Raw genomic sequence first — 24,085 nt, 5'->3', positions numbered from 1 at the left:
GTGTGTGTGTGTGTGTGTGTGTGTGTGTGTGTGTGTGTGTGTGTGTGAAAAGAAACTTGGTAATAATGCAAAAAAGAGATTTTGTAAAATCTCATAATTTTTATACAGACACCTTTTGACTAGAGAATTTAGGTAACTAGGAATTTTATAGTAATTAGGAAATTGTAAGCTGTTTTTAAGAAAGGGAGATACTTTGATGAAAAAAATGTTTTGATGAAATCTTTGATATTATTTTAGAGGGCCTACTAAATGTCTATTTATAAGAAAATTATATCCAAACCTACTATGAACTTTTAAGAGTTTCATTCCTGGGTTTGTTGTGTCCTTGGATTGGACTTAACTGGGTGCTTTGAATGGGGGCAGTGTCAGAGATCTAAGGCTAGTGATTAATATTAAAGCACATAAACTGTAAGTAGGGAAGATCTTACTGTTTTGATTTTAATTCATTACAATTCAAGTCCTGAAAGTGTCTCATTCTTTCAGATTAAGAATGGTTAGAGAGGGATAAATAAGCTTGAAAAACAGAGAGGCAAATCCATTTAGAGCAGCAACTTATGATCTTAATGGAAATTTTATTTTACTCTTGTTATTAAGAATCAGAATACGTGTAGGAAGTTATGCAAACTACTTAGAGCTCACTTCGGAGCTGTCTCCTAATTAATGTGAAACTATAGTCCCACCTGAAACACTGATAAGGGGAATTTGCTATCTAAGACCTTGGGAACTGTTAATGAACTATTATTCTGAGTCTAACTCCAGGTATGGTTAACAAGGAATTGATTGTGCTACTGACCCATGATGTCAGCAACCTGCAAAGAGGTTTGTGAGCTGCATCTGTGAGCTGCAAGAGGAACACCCTCTTGGTGTTCCTTCATGGGACCTACATGGGAAGGTCAGGAGAACCTTGCTGAGGTAGGATTCTCCTGACTTCATTTCCCCACTATGACACCTAGCTCAATGCAGTTGGTCATTATATAACTTCTGCCTGGAATTGACATGAATCTAGGGAAGCATTGTTCCCTTACTTTAGTTATGCCCCTGTTCTTTCATGGCAAATTCCTAAGTTTTGTAAGCATAAAAATCGAATCTATTAAATAATAAATGATTCGGGAACATATAAGGATATTATAGTAAGATGCAAGTATAAGATTGAGTTGTTTCGCCTAGAATTTCGGAATTAAGTATTCAGTCTTGGCATCTGTCACTAGTATAGTCCTGTATAAATCAGCATCCTTTAATTTCTCAATGGTTATGATGAGGTCTAGAGGTTTGGGGGTGCTGGGACCCCAAGGTCACATCATGAGGGCCCTGCCTGAAGGAGTTCAGCCCGGGTCTTTCAGCCTGGGGGAGTTTGTTGGAGATAAACTATAAGGGTTTTCTGGGGCCCATAGACAAATGGGAACCAGATTCATTTTGGGGCAAGAGGGAAGGGCCTTTGGTGGGCTTGGGCCCATACCTCATCATTCTGGGGATAATTAGGCCAGGAGATTGTGAAACTAGGATATTATTTTGTTACTTAGTTAATACTTAGTTAACTTTAAAGTTGTTTTAGTTTGTTACAATCAATGTTAAAAGAAGAATACCTTCTGACATCTTGTTTGGAAGAAGCACTCATTTTGACTAAGGATTATTTATTTGTACATGACTGGAAGTTGGGGTTGTTTTAGTATCCGATGTGTACTGGTTTTAAATTAGCTGCTATGTACTGGAGTCTGTTATTAATTCCTTAGTGGAATCTCACCCTCCTGATGGGGGAACATGAATAGGAATGAATACTGAATTAATGCAAGGTATAAAACTAGAAGTAATGCAGAGCGTAAGGCTAGGTTCTAATTTTTCTAATTTGAGTTTCTTAAAATATGGCAATTGGCCAAGGTTCCAATGTTGATCTTGTAATGGTGGAGACACGGGAATTGAGTTAACTTTCATCATTTGCCCTGGTTATTGGCAAGGTAATTTAAAAATTGTGTTGAGATCAATCTTGTAGGAGAGTGGACACAACAAGGAGGATCTCTACAAGAAGAGTCTGCTGGACATTGTTTGAATAGCACTTGGACCAGAGGACTTCACCAGATGATGCCCAGAGTGTCAGACAGCTGTGTGAGAAGAGACTTCTGAAGCTTTAAATGGACAATTTATCTTTACTGTGGGTCTCTGCACCTGTACCTAATAAGGGGGCTGCCCCCTTTTTAATTTGTCAATGTGTCGGTCAATTTCTCCCTTCCCCCTTATTGTTCCCCAAAATCCCTTGATGAAATGTTGCCCAGTAGCACAGCTCCAGATAGAACCATCACTAAGGCATTGCAAGGTTTAACTACTTTAGCTGAGGAGTTGGCAGAAAACTCTGGGACAGATAATTGATTAAAGGGATGGTTAAAATTCTGGTTTGGCAAAGGGGAGAGGAATGGTTGTATCCATTATTGCTAACCTAATTGTGGCTGAAATGTTATAGGATGTTTTATAGTTCCATGCATTAGAGAACTGGTACAACGATTGATAGAGATGTCCCTCACTAAGATTATCCCAGTAGAACCCACAGTGGGAGTTCAGATGGCAGGCTCTGGCAATATGAGGATGATGACTGAAAGTACCAATGAGACTTTCCCCAGTGATGGAGAATGTGAAATCATGTTAAAGAGATTAGAGGATAAGGAAACTGGGAATGTGTGGAAGCCAAATCTTTACTAGAAAGAAGAGGGGGGAATTGTAAAAAAGATTTTAGGGGGTTAGGCTTCCACAGTAGGATAAGAAATCTCAAGATCTTGTGGATAGTCCCTCAACCAATCAGAAAGTACTCCAAACTTTTCTGTAAACAACTAGTTCTTAAGAAAGAGCCCTAGAGGCTAAACTGGATGCAACCAGCAGGGTTCAAGGATGGGGCCTTGAACTGTGCTTGCTTAATAAGCTTATTGAATATTGACTGACACACCCCAAGGGCAAAGATAGCTGCCATTTTCGAGCATGGGACCCACGAAGTGGCTGGAGTTAACAGAACATGGACAAACATGCTATGGGCTGTCCAGGAAGGGTATAACTCAGATGAACTAGAACAATAGGAGCCCTGATGGGTGGAGTATGGATCTTACTAACAGTTTAAAAGTTGATTCTACCAGTGAACCAGTGCCTGCTTCTCACAAGAGAAACGTAATAAAGACTTTCCTTCACTCACTCACTGTAGTAGATTTTTGTTTCAGATTTTTCTGACATTAACTATTATTTAAATTAAAAGAGGTTAAAGGAACAGTATCCCACCACTAACACCAATTTCTCTGCTCCATAGACTAAAGCTGAGTGTGAGAATGTTTCTGTTAAGATTAGAAGGAAACATTTTCAATAGGATCTGCTAAGTGGGAATGAGGAGGCAATACTCACAAATAACATCAATTTTTACTTTTCCCTAGGTCCCTCTTCCTTTGGTGACAGTTCTTCTCTCCAAGATACCACTGTTATGGAATTTAAAGACATAATCCTGAGTGGAGCATTCTTCTTCCAGACAGTAATTGGGGTCCTAGGGAATTCCTTTCTTATTTGTCTCTTCATCTTTGTGTTTCTCAGTGGACATGGAATGAGGGCTATAGACACTATTGTCACCCAACTGGCCTTGGTCAACTGCTTCGTGCTTCTCTCTAAGGGCATTCCTCAGACACTGGCAGCTTTGGGTCTCATGAATTTCCTGGATGAAATTGGTTGTAAAATTATTTTCTACTTTCACAGAGTAGCTTGGGACCTTTCCCTTAGCATGACTTGCCTCCTGAGTGGCTCTCAGGCCATCACTATCAGCCCCATTAACTCTAATTTTGCAGAGCTTAAAGCCAGAGCCCCAAGATACTTCATTCCCTCCAGTTTCCTCTGTTGGACTTTTCACCTGCTTTTTTTTTCCTTTCTCCTCCAGAGCCATCTGAGTCCAGTGGCCAGATATCAATCAGGACTACTAAAGGTGGCCCAGGATGCAGTGGAAGACCTTATTAAGATCTTATTAAGCTAAGGTTTTTTCAAGTTCTCATTTTGAGTAAGGCAATGTGCATTCAGTGAATTATTCTTTAGGTATTTTTGATTACTTTAAATTACTCTTTAAGAAGTCAAGGGTTGGCCACATTAATTAATAAAAATCAAACTGGGAAGGAAAGACTCTCAGGGTTGCTAGCCAAAAGAGAAACAGTTACTATTTACACAAATTGAGCCAATAGAGCCCAAAAAATAAACATTAAGTCATGCTTGGGCAGGGCAAGGACCTATTGTCCAATCAATGAGATCCAGAGTGAATTGGATTTAATGCTTGGTCTTTGATAAACAAATCTAGCCAGTAAACCCCAAGCAAACCAGGTAGGTTTCAGCAATCAAAATTTACCTTCCTTTGGGCAGAATACCCTCAGGTATGGGCATGATACCCAAAGAAAGGAGAGAAGAAAGAAGAGGAGAAGAGAGGAAAAGCCCAACTGGAACTGGTCAGCTGGGTCCCCAATAGGGAAGCTTAGACTACTTACAGGTGGTTGTTTCTCCTTCGTTCTTGAAGAGGATCATGACATCAGGGAGATGATGACATGACTTGCAATTGAATTTGATTTGAGTAAGGGAGGGCTGTGCAAAGTCAGCAGCCTCACCTTCTCCTCCAGAGCCATTGATAATTCAGTTATTTAGTGAGGTTAATATCATAACTGTCTCAGTTCTGTGTTAATGAATAGAATAATAAGAATGGCATAAGAAGGAAGCATAAGAATAAACATAAGAATAGCATAATAAGAGGAATAGAATAAAAGAATAGCAGCACAATTTAGGTATCTCAAGAAAAGAATGACTTGTGATTTAGCTTATAAATGGCTTAAAGAGATACCCACTTGTACTAGGGGTTATTTATTTGCACATGGATAGAAGTTGAAAATGATTTTATTATAAATAACTTATTTGATATTCACTGTTCTGAAATTGATTATTCAATGTATTTTCATACATACCATCCTGAACCTTTTTATTACAACTGAAGTTAATCTGGCAAGTCTTAAATGAATTCATTTTTTGCATTAGAATTCATCTTCTTATAAAGTGTTCTGTTACTAGTTCCTTAGCAGAATCTCATTCTCCTAATGGGGGAATGAACAATGCCAAGTGTAAAAATTGGATTCTAATTTTCTGTGTGTATTTGAGTTTCTTGGATATATCTACATGACAACTGGTAACCCAAAAATGTGAAGTCTCTGGTCTAAAAGGTTCCAAATTTGATTTTATGATAATAGAGATACAAGGTTTGAGCTAACTTTAATTGTTTGACCTGGTTATTGGCAAGTAAATTTAAAATTGTGGTAAGACCAATTTTGTAGGAGATTTTTAGTAGAGAAGAGGATTTCTACAAGTGACTTGAACCAGAGCAGAACTGCTCTGAGACTCCACCCAAACCACAGGACTGCATCAGATGTTTCCAGAAAACCAGACTTCTCTATGGGATGAGACTTCTTACATTTTCTCTGCTCCTTTGATTTGTAAAGTCTCCTTATCAAAGGGGATTGCCCCCTTTCATTTTTGTCAAAATGTTATCAAAGGGAATTACCCCCTGTGATTTTGGTAAAGTGCCTGTCTATGTTTCCTTTTTCCCCTCCCGTTGTCTCCCCTCAAAAGGCCCATAGTTAGAAACCTTGATGAAGTGTTTCTCATATCAGTTAGTGATTCATTGAAGAGATTGTGTCTCTCAATATAATCAATGTCTCTCAATAGAATCAAATGGGGGAATGAGAGAAATTGTAATTAATAACCGATGATTTTTAATAATTTTGTTCAGACCCCACCCAGGTGGGGAAACCATTGTACTCTACTCCAATTTGAATGGAGATAAATTCTTTAAATAGATTGCCCAAGTCTGGGGGTCACTTAGAGGTAAATGACGTAATCAAAGTTCATTAAAACAGGTCCAGCCACTCATTGTAATATTCATTCTCTTATTACTTGTTACCCAATCAGAGTTGATTGCCACCCTCTGGAACACCCACTTTTTAAGGGCATATAAACCATGAGCTTACCACCATGACGGTTTTTAGCATTCCCTAGTGTCACTAACCTTTTATTAAAAATGCTGGCATTATTAATAAAATGATTAAATTACCCAGAAATTTATGTCTCTCAAACTTTTTAAACACCATAGAAAGATGACTAAATTTTATTCGAAAGGCAAAAAGAAGAGTGTGAGAATGTTTCTGTAAATACCAGAAGGAAACGTCTTCAATAGGATCTACTAAATGGGAATGAGGAAGCAATGCTCACAAATAACATCAACTTGTGCTTTTCTCTAGGTCCCTCTACGTTTGATGACAGCTCTTCTCGCCAAGATACCACTTTCATGAAATCTAAAGATATAATCCTGTGTATTGCCTTCCTCTCCCAGACAGGAATTGGGGTTCTAGGGAATGCCTTTCTTACTTGTCTCTTCATCTTTGTTTTTCTCAGAGGACATAGGTTGAGGCCTATAGATACTATTCTCATTCAACTGGCCTTGGTCAACTGCGTGGTGCTTCTCTCAAAGGGCATCCCAAAGACAATGACAGCTTTGGGTCTGATGAATTTCCTGGATGAAATTGGTTGTAAAATTGTTTTCTACCTTCACAGAGTAGCTCAGGAACTTTCCATCAGCATGACCTGCCTCCTGAGTGGCTTTCAGGCCATCACCATCAGCCCTAGCAACTCCAATTGGGCAGGGCTTAAAGTCAGAGCCAAAAAGTACATCATTCTCTCTATTCCTTTCTGTTGGACTTTTCACCTGCTTTTTTGTAGCTATACTCCTTGGGGAATTCAGGGACCAAGGCACACCAGAAACATCACTGAGATACAGCATTATGGATATTGCTGTCATGGAATTCTTTCTGGATTTCAACCCTCCTTATTTGCAATCATTCTCTCCTTTCCTGCTGCTGTGTGTGTAGTATTCATGGTCTCTGCCAGTGGTTATATGGTGTTTCTTCTAAACAGACATCACAAACAAGTCAAACAAGTTCACCTTACTTGCCTCTTTCCCAGAGCCTCCCATGAGTCCAGGGCCACCAAAACTATCCTATTGCTACTGAGCACTTTTTTCTTCTGTTACTCACTCAACAGCATCTTGACAACATATATGTCATTTGTAAAATCCCCATCCTGGTTGATGCATACCTCTGCTTTCATGGCTTCATGTTTCCCAGCTGTTAGCCCTTATGTGCTGATCAGCAGTGACTCACAAGTTCCCAAGTACCTCTATGCTCTTTGTAGGAAGAAAAACCCACATTTTGACATTGATAGCAGATTGATATCCTCTACCTAGGATGATTACATGACTTCAGATCAGAAAGAAGGAGATTCCACATAAAACAAGACCTGAATAAACCCACCTCCCATTTCCTAAAAGTAATGTAACCTTATGGGTATTAATAGTGGGGGTCATAGAATGAACATAGGCTGATGATTCTGAATACTACTATTATTAATGGCATCCATAGAACCATATAACATTAGAATTGAAAGTGCCTAGCACTACTAGGTAGATTCTCCCAGAGAAAATTGTTTTAAAAGAGGAAACACACACATATGTGTATGCATATATGCACACACATACATATACATATGTAGTATATATATACACAAACTATATATATATACATAAACATACATACACACACACACAAAAATTTTATAGCAGCTCTTTTCACAGTAGTCTCAAAGACAAAACTAATTGGTTGTCATCCTTTTGATAAATTACTAAACAAATTGTGGTATATTAATGTAATGGATTATTATCATGCCATAAGACATGAAGAAATAGTTTCAGTGGAGACTTGGGAGAAACTCTACAAAATCATGCAAAGTGAAGAGAGTAGAAAAGGGAGAGCAATTTATACAGTGATAGCATTATAGAGAAATATTATTCTGAAAAACTGAGTATAAATTACAATAATAAACCATGAGTACAGAAGATGAAACATGATACCACTTGTCAGAGAGATGAATTTAAAATACAGTAAAATAAATACATTTGTTGATATGGACAACATGGATATTTGTTGTGCTGAACTATTCATCTCTGTATTGAAGCTATGATCTTTCAGATTTTGAAAAAATCATTTAAGACATCCAGTGCCAAGATGGTGAGTGAGGCAAGAACTTCCTGAAGCCCTTCCAAATTCCCTTCCAAACAACTTTAAAACCACCTCAGAACTGATTCAGGAGCAGGGAAGCAGCTTAACAGCTTGGCAGGAAACGTCTGTCTCACTGCGGTGAGAGGGGAGCAGGTGCCATACAGTAGGAGGCCAGTAGCATGGCTCTAAGCCTGAGGCAATCGACCAACAGGGCCCTGACTTCCTGTGGTCCATCAGTTCCAGAGGTGAGCCAGTGGTCTGTGCAGCATAGCAAGATCCCACCCCTAGCACAAGCCATGAGAGAGGCCTTGCCCCCGCTGCTTACAAATAGTGAGGCCTCACCCCCGTTGCTGCCCGGCAGCAAGACCATGCCCTTGAGACCACCCATCAGCAAGACCATATCCCTGGAGCCATCCGACAGCAAGATCCCTCTTCCAGGGCCAGACAGGAGAGAGGAACCACCTTTATAGCAACCAGGTAGCAGGGCCCCACTCTTGGGGCAAGACAGCACCCAAATCACACACTCAGGGAGCCCAACATGGAGGGCAGGACAAGCCAACAGTGAGCTCCCCTCCATTGCAAACCAGCAGCTAGGCCCTAAGGTCCAGTAAAGCCCAACAGCAAAGGCCCCAAGCACTGCACGAGAAGCTTGGAACAGCACAGGAACAGAGTCCAACTCTTACATAAAAATATCAATTCACAAATTGGGCTGAAAAAAAGGGACAAAATTTTGAAAAGGGAACTTGACTACAGAAAGTTATTATGGTGACAGGGAGGATCAAGGCACAAATTTAGAAGATGACAACAGTGTGAAAATGGCTACATGTGAAGCCTCAAAGGAAAAGGTAATTTGGTCTCAGGCCCAAAAAGGAATTCCTGAAAGCCCCTAAAAAGGATTTTTAAAAGCAGATTAGAGAAGTAGAAGAAAAATTGGGAAGAGACATAAGAGTAATGGAAGAGAAGCATGAAAATAGAGTCAACAGCTTGAAAAAAAAAAGATATTCAAAAATTTATTGAAGAAAAAACTCCTTAGAAGATAGAATTGGCTAAACGGAAAAGGAGGTACAAAAGCTCACTGAAGAAAATAGTTCTTTAAAAATTAGAATTGGGCAAGTGAAAGCTAATGATTCCAAGAGACAAGAAAACAAAATCAAAGGATCTAAAAAGTAGAAGAAAATGTAAAATTTCTTATTGGAAAAACCACTGATCTGATAAAAGATTTAGGAGAGATAATTTCAGAATTATTTGACTACTAAGAGTCATCATAAAAAAGGCCTGGATAACATCTTTCAAGGAATTATAAAGGAAAACTGCCCTGATAACCTAAGACCAAAGGGCAAAATAGACATTAAAAGAATGCACCTATCACCACCCAACAGAGATCCCAAAATGAAGACTCTCAAGAACATCATAGCCAAATTCCAGAACTCCCAGGTCAAGAAGAAAGTACAGTAAGAAGCAAAAAAGAAACAATTCAAATATTGTGGAGCTACAGTTAGGAATACACAGGATTTGGTGGCAGCTTTCACATTAAAGAACCAGAGGGCTTGGAATACGATATTCCAGAAGGTAAAGGATTTAGGATTACAACAAAGAATCACCTACAAGGGGGAATCCTTCAAGGGGGAAATGGACATTTAACAAAACAGAGGACTTTCAAGTATCACTGATTAAGAGACAAGAGCTGAATAAAAATTTTGATCTTCAAATACAACACTAAAGGAAAACATGAAAAGATAAAAACAAGAAAGAGAAAACAAGAGATTCAGTGAGGTTAAACTGTTTATGTTTCTATACAGCAAATTAATATTTTTGACTTAAGAATTTTATTACAATAAGGGCAATTAGAAGGAATGTATGTAGACAGAAAATGTGAATATAATGTGACTTTGGTGGGATGATGTCAAAGAATAAGTAAATAAAGGGGTGAGAAAAAAAGATTGCCCTGGGGAAAAAAAGAGGAGAAGATAGAATGAGATAGATTGTCTTACATAAAAGGTGTGAAAGAGCTATTATAATGGAAGGGAAGACAATGGAGGGCAAAGCTTGAACCTTACTCTCATGAGAATTGGCTCAAAGAGGGAACAATACACACATTCAGTTTGGATAAAGAAACTTATCTTACCCTATAAGGAAGCAAACAGGGACAGAGATAAAAGAAGGGGGGACTGATTGAAGGGAAGATGGTTTGGGGGAGATGGTGATTAGAAGCAAAACCTTTCTGAGGAGGAATAAGGTAAAGGTAAGAAGTGATAAGAATAAACAAGGAGAAAATAGGATGGAGGGAAATACAACATCATCATAACTATAAATGTGAATGGAATGAATTCACCCATAAAACAGAAGCAGACAGCAGAATGGCTGTTTTCCTGTTTTCCCAGTAATTTTTTGTCAAGTAATGAGTTTTTGTCCCAAAAGCTTGGATCTTTAGGCTTATTATATACTAGATTACTATGATAATTTACTATAATGTATTGTGTACCTAACCGATTCCACTGATCCATCACTCTATTTCTTAGTACCAGATTGTTTTGATAATTACTGCTTTATAATACAGTTTAAGATCTGGTACAGCTAGGCCACCTTCCTTTGCATTTACAACTTTAGCAAAATTGAAGAATACAAAATAAATCATCAGCATTTCTATATATTACCAACAAAGTCCAGCAACAAGAGATAGAAAGAGAAATACTATTTAAAACAACTGTAGACAATATAAAATACTTGGGAAACTACCTGTCAAGACAAATCCAGAAAATATATGAATACAATTACAAAACACTTTTTACATAAATAAAGCCAGATCAAAACTATTGGAAATATATTGATTGCTAATGGACAGGCCAAGCCAATATTAAAAAAATGACAGTTCTATCTAAATTAATCTGGGGTTATTTTGGTACCATACTAAATCAAACCACCAAAAAAATTATAAAGCTAGAAAAAATAATAATAAAAATTCATTTGAATAACAAAAGGTCAAGAATTTCAAGGGAATCAATGAAAAAATGCAAATTTTTAGGACCAATATCTCACACCATATATCAAGATGATGTCAAAATTGGTACATGATTTATACATAAATAGTGGTACCATAAACAAACTGAGAGTGAGAAAAGCATTGGATTAATGAATAAAAGTAGGAGTTGGTTTTATGAATAAAACAATAAAATAGATAATCCATTGGTTAATTTTATTTTTAAAAAAAGAGAGAGAAGATAAAGAATCCCTAGAATTAAAAATGAAAAGGATAGATACCACTAACAAAAATGAAATTAAAGCAATTACAAGGAGTTATTTTGCCCAATTATTTGCCAATAACTTTAGCAATTTGAGTGAAACAGAAAAATATTTTTAAAAATATAAATTGCAGAGATTAAAAGAAGAGGAAATTGAATAGGTAAATAGACCTGTTTCAGAAAAAAGAAATTGAACAGGCCATAAATGAACCTCCTAAGAAAAAAGCACTAGGACCAGACAGAATTACAAGTGGATTCTATCAAACATTTAAACATCAACTGTTTCCAATGTTAAATAAATTATTTGGAATAATTTTACACCTATCAGATTGGCTAAAATGATTGAAGGGGAAAGTGACAAATGTTGGAAGGGATGTGGGAAAATTGGGACACTAATTTATAGTTGATGGAATTGTGAATTGATCCCACCATTTTGGGAGAGCAATCTGGAATTATGCCCAAAGAGTTATTAACTTACCTTTACCCTTTGACCCAGCAATACCGCTGCTAGGCCTATTTCCAAAGATGTTTAGGGAAAAAGGAAAAGAGTGCACATGTTCTAAATATTTATACCACCTCTCTTTGTAGTGGCAAAGATATAGAAATTTCAGGGAGAGTTCTCACTTGGAAATGGCTGAACAAGTTGTGGTTTATGATTATGAAGGAATACTACTATGCAAAAAGAAATGATAAGCTCAATAATCTTAGAAAAATGGGTATGCATGAAATGAAGAGCAAAATGAGCAGAACCAAGAGAACATTGTATACAATAACAGCAATATTATTTTAAAAACATCTTTGAGCAAATAAGTCATTTTGACTATTATAAATATGCAAATTAACTACAAAAGACATGTGAAGGAAGACACTATCTGCATTCAGAGAAAGAACTGATATATAGAAGTTTATACAGAAAGATTTTACACATACACACACACACACAGACACACACACACACACACACGGTGGCCGTCTTTAGGGCAAGGGTGGGAGAAAGAAAAATTTCCTAGTAAGTTTATTATATATTTAAAAGGAATAGCAATTTGTACGTAATAGATTTGTGGTTTCATGAGCAATCATCTATTTTTATTATAGTATGTTATGCAAATGCTTATTTATTCCATATTTTTTTTAAAAAAGAGAGTTTTAGCCACAAAAGAGAGGAGAGACACGAGACAAAAGTTAGCAAGAATGAATGGAGGACCAATTACATCATGGAAAGACATTTCACTCATGTATAAATGTATTTAAATGAGACAGAATTGTGCAAAGTCTCTCTTCCAAGTCATGAAAGTCCAGTAGCAAAACAAAAGTTGAGATGACTGGCCCAAGATGTAGTGGATGATCTTGGCATCTTTGATGTCTGACCAAACTCTAAGCACTCCACAGCGGCTGCCTCAGTCACCTTCGTGGCTGTTAGAACAAAATGTTCTTATCTACCCAATCCACCAGAGGAAGTTTTCACATATTTGGGGTAGACATCCTGATAAACAATCGCTGACAGATTTGAGGCTTCTCAGTTACCCTCAACCTGGTTTACCACATCTACTGTGATGGTTTTACTGGGGTATGACCACTGTGAATGCTATAATTTCTTGTAGCCACAGGTGAGAGTTTGGTGACAGTGGACTACAAAGGATGAGCAGCCCTGAAAGGGCTCAGCAAGTCCTCACAACAAGCACAAGGAGCTAATCCTCCCTGAACATCCCATATATGTCCTGCCCAGTACTGTTTCATGGTACAACCAATCTGAGGTCCTCACCTCCTCTGATAGGCCCTATACTTATGCTACCTATGGTTGAAGGACTATCTAATATGCCCACCTCATTTATATTGGGTCAGTTTTTCCCACTGTCACATATTTAAATGGCTCAGAAGACTAAGGTTCAGGCAGTTAACTTAGCTTCCTGGTCACTGGAGAACAAAACCAGACAGGACATAAAGCACTGAAGCTCTTTCCTCAGGCTTCTGACTACAGATCAATGACATAACCAACACCATCACAGGAGAGCTGGGCTCAGCTGATGCTAGATTGAATTCTTGATGAACTGCCTTTCCCTGCTCTGACTGTCCTTCCCCTAGTTCAGCTAAATAAACCTTTTGTCGACTCTTACATGGATTAGGAATATCCAGTTTCATTCCACTTTTAAACATGATGTATCAGCCTGAGTTGAACCAAATCCGACATATCACAGGACCTCCTTTCATACAGTTTTCCTTTACTCCTCATCCCCCCAACAGGAGTATGAGCTTTAAACATAAATAACCACCTCAGTCCCATTGCACCCACAGTCACACTGCCTTCTGCTCTATCATTGCCTGGTGCGTTTCCTCCCTCCCACCACCCAAGGGACTATTTTTGCCCCTGGTGGAAATATTATTGGTTATGTCTTTGGGAAAGAGTCTCCTTGAATCTGAGAGAAAAGATGGGAGTAGAGGTTGATGGGAAACCAGAATATCCTTTTTAGATGGATGCCTAAACATCAAAAAATAAGCACATTATTGGCTATAGGAGGAGACTTGTATTCATATTCAGGTGTCCCAGAGCTGTCCTACCTGTTTTTAACTTAAATAGATGTTCAATGCTTGGAAAATTGGACAAGTAATGATCCAAAGTAAGGTTTTGTACTCTGAGCATTTTAATAATATTGAGGATGGGAAATAAACCCCAAAGCTGTTGTTATTGTTATTGTTCAGTCATTCAGTCTTGTCCTACTTATCATGACCTCATGAAAGATAGCACGACATCCTCCATGACACTATTCATCTCCCCTGCCATCCCCTTCTCCTTTTGTCTTCAAACTTTCCCCACATCAGGGTCTTCTCCATGAGTTCCATCTTCTCATAGTATGGCCAAAGTATTTAACCTTTAACTTCAGTTTTTGACCTTCCAGTGAATAGTCTGAATTAATATCTTTAACTATTTACTGATTTGATCTTTTTGCTGCCCAAAGAACTCTCAAAAGTCTTCTCCAGCACTCAATTCAAAAGCATCAATTCTTTTGGTGCTCAGCTTTCCTTATAGTCCAAATCTTAAAGTCAAACATTTCCTATTGGAAAAAAAAACATAACTTTGACTATATGGACCTTTTTAAGCAAGGTAGTATCTGTGCATTTTAGTATGCTGTCCAAATTTGTGATAGTTTTCCTTCCAAGGAGCAAGCATCTTTTAATTTCATGGCTACAGTCACCATCTACAATATTCTTTGAGCTCACTACTTCCATTTCATCTCCCCCTATCTCCCCCCCCACATTGGGACCAGTTGCCAAGATCTTAGTTTATTTTCCAATAGGGATCTGATTTAAAATGAACCTTGAGGAAGGGAGCTTTCTAGACCTGAGAGTACAGAGTGGGCTCTCAAAAGATTAATGGTTAGTATTTATATGGTGTTTAAATATTTTTAAAGTGTTGCACACTTGATATATCTTTTGATCTTCACAACAACCCAATGAGAGAGGTGCTACATTTTTAAAATGAGGAAACTGAGGTTGGTAGAGGTTCAGTATCTTGCCCAGGGTCACACAGTTAGTAAGTAACTGAGGCAGGATTTAAACTCAGTTCTTCCAGATTCCAAGTCCAGCTCTCCAGTATGATGAATGAAAAGTCCAGGACTTCCAGGAGCCAAGATGGCAGAGTAAGCAGCAAGTCGCCCTCATTGTCCCTTATTGACCTTTAAAAACCCAGAACATAAAACTCCAGGAAAAATCCTGAAACAGTAGAGCCAGCAGAAAGATGGAGTGCAGCATTCTTTTAGCCTGGGAGGCTTAAGCTGGGAAGGGGAGTGGTATAGGACAGGAGGCATTCTGGCAAGCCAGTGGTAAACCCCACCTCAGTAAACCAGTGGGAGATCCTGAGCTGCAGGGTGGTGAAGCAAGTAAACACCAACACCAGGACCCCCAAGTGCCTTGGCACAGTGAGGCAAACTGGTAAACTCCAGCTTGGAGAACCACCACATGTGCTGGCAGGTAGGCATCCTCCAGTAGCCAAACCTCCCTGTGTTTCAGCACAACTCAAGGTGGGCAAGTACCCTCCACAGCCAAATTCCCCGTGCTTCAGTGCAGCCTGGGTGAACAGGCATCCTCCAGAGGCCAGAACCATCCCCACCCTACCCTTCAGTGTAGCCCTGGAGAAATGCAGAAAAGCCCCACCTGGCCTCAGCACACCAGACACCACTTCTAGGACCCCAGCTCAGTACCAGGTAAGCTGCTACACCTTTACAGCCTCCAGCTGCCAGCACCTGAGGTCCCAGCACACAAAGTCAGTGACCAGGTCCTTGGCCCCCAGAACAAGAAGCTTGGGACAGTGTCCCCTGTGCTTCAGCAGGAGAGCTCAACTTTGAAAGCCAGGAAATAGGCAAAAATTATGAGAAAAAGAAGAAATGGACGCTGACCATAGATTCTTTCTATGGGAACAGGGAAGATCAAAACACAAATTCAGAAAAGAACAACATTGTCAATATACCCATATCTGAAATCTCAAAGGGGAATATGAACTGGTCTCAACCCCAAAAAAGCCTTCTTGGAAGAGCTCAAGAAGGATTTTAAAAGTAAAACAAAAGAGGTAAAAGAAAAATTGGGGAAAGAAATGAGAGGTACAAAAGACAGTCAACAGCTTAGAAAAGAAAGGACAAAAATTGATTGTAGAAAACAATTCCTCAAAAAACACAATTGGCCAAATGGGAAAAAACCAGAGCTGAACAGAAAATTAGAACTTCAAACAAGACTCAAGAGAAGCATAAAAAAGTAAACAGGCTGAGAGAGGAGCACAGTCCAGTGCAAAATGCACCAGCACAGTCCCCCCAGCAAAACCCAGAGCAGGCCTCAGGGGATTGAATCACTGATACCTGTGGTAGTTTCCACACTTCTCAACCCACAAATGCCAAAGACAACTTAGAAGGTCAGTAGGAAAGGTCTGTTGGACCTGCATGAGAGGAGCTCACAGTCCAGCCCTAGTCCCAGCACAGTCCCAGGGTGTTGGCAGTAGCAGTGGCTGCTTCCAGAGCTCTCAGCCCACAGACAGTAAGGGGATTGAACAGTTGATCAGAAGGAGATCACAGGGATCTCTTTACTGGCACTGAGGCAGGATTCTGTTGCTTTTGCCCATACTTGGATTTGGATTGCAGTCCTAAGTGCCGGTCCTAGGGAAAAAAAAAAAGCAACACTTGCATAGCAGAGCTTATGGCAGCAGTGGAGAGGGAACCCCCTTCACAGTTCCAGGGCAGAAAAGAGTGCTTGTGGTCACTCACAGACCAGGGCACAGGCCAGGAGAAGAGTAAACACCTCTCCTTAGATCATACCACCTTGGAAGAACTGAAAACTTACTGGTCCCTAGAAGTATCTCTGAAAAGAACTGCACAAAATCCCTGAAGCTTGGGACAGTATGCTCTCCACACTGGAAGCAGAACCCTAACTTAACAAAGAGTTAAACAGTCAAATAATTGTCTGGGAAAATGAGCAAATAGTGGGAAAAAACTCTGATGATAGAATCTTACTTTGGTGACAAGGAAGATGAAAACATAAAATCAAAAGAGATAACAAAGTCAAAGCTCCTGCATCCAAAGCCTTGAAGAAAAATATGAATTGGTCTCAGGCCATAGAAAAGCTCCAAAAGGATTTTGAAAATCAAGTGAGAGAAGTAGAGGAAAAATTGGGAAGAGAAATAAGAGTGATGCAAGAAGATCATGAAAAATGAGTCAACGTCTTGCTAAAAGAGACCCCCCTCAAAAAAAATACTGAGGAAAATAACACCTTAAAAAAACAGACTAGACCAAATGGCAAAAGAGGTCCAAAAGGCCAAGGAGGAGAAGAATGTCTTAAAAAGCAAAATTGGCCAAATGGAAAAGGAGGTCCAAAAGCTCACTGAAGAAAATAATTTCTTAAAAATTAGAATGGAGCAAATGGAAGCTAATGACTTTATGAGAAATCAATAAATTATAAAACAAAACCAAAAGAATGAAAAAAAAATAGAAGACAATGTGAAATGTCTTATTGGAAAAAAACAACTGACTTAGAAAATAGATCCAGGAGAAATAATTTTAAAATTATTGGACTACCTGAAAGCCATGATCAAAAAGAGAGCTTAGACATCATCTTTCAAGAAATTATCAAGGAAAACTGCCCTGATATTCTAGAACCAGTGGGTAAAAAAACAGAAGTAGAAAGAATCCATAGATCACCTCCTGAAAGAGATCCCAAAAGGAAAACTCCCAGGAATATTATAGCCAAATTCCAGAGTTCCTAAGTTCCTAAGGAGAAAATATTGTAAGCAGTCAGAAAGAAATAACTCAAGTATTGTGGAAATACATTCAGGATTACACAACATTTATCAGCTTCTACATTAAAGGATCTGAAGGCTTGGAAAATGATTTTCTGGAGGTTAAAGGAGCTAGAATTACAATAATCAACTAACCAGCAAAACTGAGTGTAATCAATGAGGAGGGAAATTTTACATTCAATGATGTAGAGGAATTTAATGCATTTTTGAGAAGCCAGAGCTAAATAGAAAAATTGACTTTCAAATATAAGACTCAAAAGAAGTGTGAAAAGGTAAACTGTAAAGAAAAATCATAAAAGACTTATTAAAGTTGCACTGTTTACATTCCTACATGGAAAGATGATATTTGTAACTCATGAGACCTTTCTCAGTATTAGGGTGGTTGGAGGGAAGATAGATAGATAGATAGATAGATAGATAGATAGATAGATAGACAGACAGACAGACAAACAGAAGGCATAGGGTGAGTCGAATATGAAGGGATGATATCTAAAAAATAAAATTAAGGGGTGAGAGGAATGTACTGAGAGAGGGAGAAAGGGAGAGGTAGAATGGAGTAAATTATCTCACAAAGAAGAGGCAAGAAAAAGCTTTTACAGTAGAAGGGAAGTGGGAGGTGAGAGGGAATGAGTGAACCTTACTCTCATCAGATTTGGATTAAGGAGGGAATAACATACACACTCAATTGGGTATAGAAATCTATCTTGCCCTACAGGAAAGTAGGGGGTGAAGGGGATAAGAAGGAGGATGATAGAAGGAAGGACAGATTGGGGGAGGGGGTATTCAAAAGCAAACACTTTTGAGGAGGGACAGAGTCAAAGGAGAGAACAAAGTAAATGGGGGGTGGGACAGGATGGAGGGAAATATAATTAGTCTTTTACAACATGACTATTATGGAAATGTTTTGCATGACTACACATGTATAAACTGTATCGATTGTTTACCTTTTTTTTTTTTGGCTAAGCAATGGGGCTAAGTGACTTGCCCAGGGTCACACAGCTAGTGAGTGTTATGTGTCTGAGGCCAGATTTGAACTCAGTTCCTCCTGAATCTAGGGCTGGTACTCTATCTACTGCCCCACCTAGCTGCCCCATGATTGTTTACCTTCTCAATGAGGATGGGTGAGAAGGGAGGAGAGAATTTGGAACTCAAAGTTTTAAAAGTGAATGTAAAAAATTGTTTTTACATGCAACTGGGAAATAAAGTGCATAGGCAATAGGCAATAGGGTATATAACTCTATCTTACCCTACAGGAAAAGAGAAGGAGAAGGGAATAAGACAAGGGGGGTGATAGAAGAGAGGGCAGATTGGGAGAAGGGATAATCAGAATGCATGCTGTCTTGGGGTGGGGGGAGGGGAGAGATGGGGAGAAAATTTGGAATTCAAAATCTTGTGGAAGTGAATGTTGAAAACTAAAAATAAAAAATTACATAAAAAAAGAAAAAAACAAGAGCTCAAAAGAAATTTTGATCTTCAAATACAAGACTCAAGAGAGGCAGAAAAAGGAAAGAAAAAAATAAAATTAAATAAGGATAAACTGTTTACATCCCTACATGGGAAGATGATACTTGGAACTCAAGAACTATATCTTTATTACAATATTTGGAAGGGGTATATATAGACAGAGGGTATGGGTATAAGTTGATTTTAATGTGATGATAAAAAAAAATCTAATTAAGAGCTGCAAAGAGATTGTGCTGGGAGAAGAGGAAAGGAGGAGGCAGAAAATGGCAAATTACATCACATGAAGAGGTGCAAAGACCTTAGAGGGAAATTAGTGAGGAAGATGAGCATTGTTTGAACCTTACTTTCATCAGATTTGGCTCAAAGAGGGAATAACACATTCAGTTAAGTATTGAAATCTAACTTACCTTATAGGAAGTAGGAGGGGAAAAGAGAAAGAAAAGGGAGGGAGCTGATAGAAGGGAGGGCAGATTGAGGGAGAGGGTGGACAGAAGCAAAACGCTAATGAGGAAAGAATGGAAGAAAGGAGAGAGAAAAGCATAAACAAGGGGAAATAAGATGGAGAGAAAGACACAGTAACCATAACTGTGAATGTGAATGGGATAAACTCTCCCATAGAACAGAAGTGGATAGCAGAGAGGATTAAAAACCATAATCCTACAGTACGTTGTTTACAAAAAACACATTTGAAGCAGAGGGATACACACAGAGTAAAAGCAAAAGGCTGGAGTTGAATATATTATGCTTCAACTGAAATATAAAAAAAAGCAGGGGTAGCAATTCTGATCTCAGACAAAGTAAAAGCAAAAATAGATCTAATTAAAAGAGATAAAGAAGGAAATTACATTCTGCTAAAAGGTACTTAGACAATGAAGTAATATTGTTACTAAACATACAAGCACCAGGTGGTATAGCATCCACATTTTTAGAGTAGAAGTTAAGGGAGTTAAAGGAAGAAATAGACAGCAAAACTATACTAGTGGAGGACTCAACCTCCCCCTCTCAGAACTAGATAAATCTAACCACAAAATAAACAAGAAAGAAGTTAAGGAGGCGAATAGAATTGTAGAAAAATTAGATATTGTAGACCACTGGAGAAAATTGAATGGGAATAGAAAGGAATACACCTTTTTCTCAGCAGCACATAGCACCTACAAAAAATCGACCATGTGTTAGGGCATAAAAATCTCACAGTCCAATTCAGAAAGGCAGAAATATTAAATGCATCCTTTTCAGATCATGATACAATAAGAAATTACATGTAATAAAGGGTCAATTAATTAAGTGGAAACTAAATAATCAAATCCTAAAGAATGAATGGGTCAATCAACAAATCATAGAAACAATCAATAACTTCATTTAAGAGAATGACAATAATGAGACAATATACCAAAACATCTGAGATGCATAGAAAGAGGTTCTCAGAAGAAATTTTATATCTCTAAATGCTTACATGAATAAAATAGAGAAAGAGGAGATCAATGAATTGGGTTTGCAAATAAAAAAGCTAAAAAAAAAAAGAAGAAATTAAAAATCCCCAATTATATACCAAATTAGAAATTCTGAAAACCAAAGGAGAGATTAATAAAATTGAAATTAAGAAAACTATTGAACTAATAAATGAAACTAAGAGCTGGCTTTATGGGGAAAAAAGTAAAATAGATAAACTTTTGGTTAATTTGATTTAAAAAAAGAAAGAAGAAAACCAAGTTATCAGTATCAAAAATCAAAAGGGTGAATTCACCACCAAGGAAGAGGAAATTAAAAATTAAAACAATAATTAGGAGCTATTTTGCCCAACTGTATGCCAATAAATTTGGCCATGTTAGTGAAATGGATGAATATTTACAAAAGCATATATTGCCCAGATTAACAGAAAAGAAAAGAAAATAGCTAAATAATCTCATTTCAGAAAAATAAATTAAACAGCCATCAATGAACTCCCTAAGAAAATCTCTCCAGAGCGAGATGGATTTACAAGTGAATTCTACCAAACATTTAGAGAGCAATTGATTCTAATACTATATAAACTATTTGAAAAAATAGGCAAAGAAGGAGTCCTATCAAATTTTTTTTTTATGATACAAAATGGTGTTGATGGTGTTGATACCTAAACCAGGAAGAACTAAAACAGAGAAAGAAAATTATGGACCAATTTCCCATGAATATAGATGCAAAAATTTTAAATAAAATACTAGCAAAGAGATTACAGAAACTTTTCTTGAGGATAACACACTATGACCAACATCTTATACCAATTACCAAGATAAAGTCAAAACAGGTACACAATTTAGATATAAAGCCTGATACTAAAAGCGACCAAGGAAAGAAGGAATAGTTAACCTGTCAGATTTGTGAAGAATTTTAAGTATGACCAAGTCTGTCATTCTCATCCCCCTTCCACAAGGTACAGAAAAGTTTCTTGCCCAGTTGCTCCTATCTGCTCATTTGACATTGCTTCTTATCCATCATTAGTTTCCATTGGGGAATTATTATTAATTAACTGTAATTGCTGCTGGTGATTTGCATTAGGGCTAAACATTCTCTCCTTCAGAAACATCCTCTGCCCTGGTCCCTTCTGACAACAATGTCAATGTCATTGACATAATAAACACAGCTCCCTGATGGGAAGAGGATGGGAGGGGGCAGATCCTTTCCAGGAATCAAGATCCTTTAACTAGGGCCCTAGTTCTACACACACCACCCACTCACACACTGATTGCCATTGCCATGCCTGACAGATGAGCAGCTGAGACCAGCCTGGTGAGTATCTTTCTATATCTCAGTCTCAGATATGTGGTATATCTATTCAAGGGGAGAAAGAATTCTCTAGGACATGAAAGGGAGACAGAATTTGGCACAAATTTTCTACAGTATGGGAGCAGGAAACCTAAAGGAAGGCTCTGGAACAAGGCATATGATCTTGCTGAGTATCCAAGAAAGATATTACATTTCCTTTCCCTTCCCAGAGTTCAGCTCAGGGCATCCTCCCTCCCTCTCTGCTCAGCTCCCTCTGGTGCCTCTGTTTACCTTCCCTTCCTCCCTCTTGTGTTTGCCATACAGTTGCATAGGACTTGTGTTCTGCCTTTGAAAGCTTTTGTTTGGAAAGGCTTATAGAGGCTTGTAGAACCAGAGGTTTAAAGTTGGAACAATGCATCTCAGGATACGTTTAGGCTAACACCCTCATTGGACAGAGGAAGAAACCGTGACACAGGGAGATGCTGTGAAGTGGCCATTGTCATCTGTGTATGGAATACACTGTACACAATATAATAAGGGAAAGGAATGAGCCTATGAAGTAAAATGAAGCATCGCTACAACACACCAGAAGACTCGTCTGGATATCTATTGAGTTCTTACGTATTTTAAATCCAATTATTGGTTGTTGGTCAGGTAGCTTCCTAAATTAACTCCAATAGCGTACAGAAAAGGCAGCCTTTGTTCAGGGTTTTAATGGCATCTTACTATTATTTTCTCCTGCAGGATGTGTTCTATAACACATGAAATTAAGCCAATAAATTAAAATGAGGTCATTTCTCTAAATACAATATCATTTGTAGATAGGGCATTGATCTGTTAAGAAAGGACAGATGAATAACACGCTTCTAATTGTGCAAAAGACCCAGAGGGAAGGCAAATGGCATGTTTTACATCTAAATGTGTCTTCCTTCTCATTAGTCTGACTGTACATAATTGGGACATCCCCTAGCAATCTTGATTGGTGGATATTTTAATGAAGAGGTAGGCCAAGAGTTCTCAGTTTCTCCACATATTGAGGAGGGAAAAAAGCAGTGGACTGGCACTCAGATGTGGCTGTTCACATTGCTATCTGACTTCTAAGGAATGGAATGTTAGCTGGTATCTGAAACCCAATCTGCCTCTAGCAAACTTGGCCAGTAATTGGCTTATCTTTATAAATCATCTCAATAAGCCTCTTACTGGCTTGGTCCCCTTTTTCTAGACTAAGTCACGCCAAATCTTGGTGAGGGGAGTAGTTAGGACAGAGGGACATGTCCCTAGGAAAGATCTAGCTCTGGCTGGGTATTGTTTATAGGGTAAACAAAAGTAAGGGTCTCCGACAAGGTAGATGCCTTGGGGGCTAGGAGTCATCACATTACTCAGGTCATACCCTTTAAAGACTTCCTGCCTTTCCAGGAGTGGGGTCTTGACAAAAATGAGAGGAAAAGGATGCATCACAAATAATTGTTTATTAATATAATAATATAATATTAATTTTCCTAATCTGTCATGGGACAGCCATCCTTGGTAACCTACAAAAGAGAAGCAAGAGAACATTCTCCCACCCCCCAGTGCCTCCCATTGCTCTTTTTCTTGAAAAACTGTGGGAATAGGGCAGAATTAAGTGGGATGTCTCAGTTCAGGGAGGATTTTCACCTCCTTCAGCCATTCACATTCACATTGCGTCAAGGCACAAAGGTTCTACATGACTGTAATAAACAAAGTAACCAAGCATCTCAGAGATGGACAATGTGCAGTATCCAGTCTTAATCACTCACCACTCCTGTCACTTAATTAGATAGTACAGGTGCAATGGGATTGGGGTTGGCCTTCTTGCAGTCCTGAGTAATTTCCAAGTTGAGAAAGTAATCAAAGCTTTAAGGTAACACTCTTAGGGTGAAAGTGGGACTCCCTGGAATGGCCAGCATTGCCTATCTAACAGCCCCAAGTTTGTGTCACTTTATGAAGACTCCAAATCAAGAGAGCCATTATAAGTCCATGTGACTGTGTTGGGCCTGGGGCAAAGGTGGGAATGAGAAGAAAGCAAAGAGAATAGTAGCAATTATTTCTGTGCTACTTTGAGTTTTTTATGCATCTTATGTAGTTTCTGTGATGAGAAGTAAAAGCTGTCCTGTACTTGACAAGCGTTGATACCTTCTGTGCTTTTCGGGGAGATGTGGGGATGGGGATGGAGGTCTTGGGGAAGGGTCTTTTATTCACAGTGTGCCTCCATACTGATTCAGTAGAAAACTTTGTTTATAGCCTAAAGATTTGGTTTG

General features: G+C 38.5%; 1 protein-coding gene across 1 annotated transcript; it reads left to right on the top strand.

The window, feature by feature from the left end:
- The first annotated feature begins 6,325 nt into the window (after nucleotides 1-6,325).
- Nucleotides 6,326-7,279, top strand: LOC114028055 (vomeronasal type-1 receptor 1-like). Its single transcript, XM_027842242.1, has one exon. The coding sequence runs from the start codon at nucleotides 6,326-6,328 to the stop codon at nucleotides 7,277-7,279; it is 954 nt and encodes a 317-aa protein (XP_027698043.1).
- Nucleotides 7,280-24,085: the final 16,806 nt, after the last annotated feature.

This window comes from Vombatus ursinus, unplaced genomic scaffold, assembly GCF_900497805.2.
Source record: "Vombatus ursinus unplaced genomic scaffold, bare-nosed wombat genome assembly UNPS02014868.1, whole genome shotgun sequence".
NCBI lineage: Eukaryota > Metazoa > Chordata > Mammalia > Diprotodontia > Vombatidae > Vombatus > Vombatus ursinus.
Note: the sequence above shows the minus strand (reverse complement) of the source record. Positions and strands in the feature narration are given on the sequence as shown.

What these genes read in the sequence shown, in the direction of transcription:
- LOC114028055 (XM_027842242.1), top strand. Translation starts at nt 6,326, where the DNA reads ATGAAATCTAAAGATATAATCCTGTGTATTGCCTTCCTCTCCCAGACA.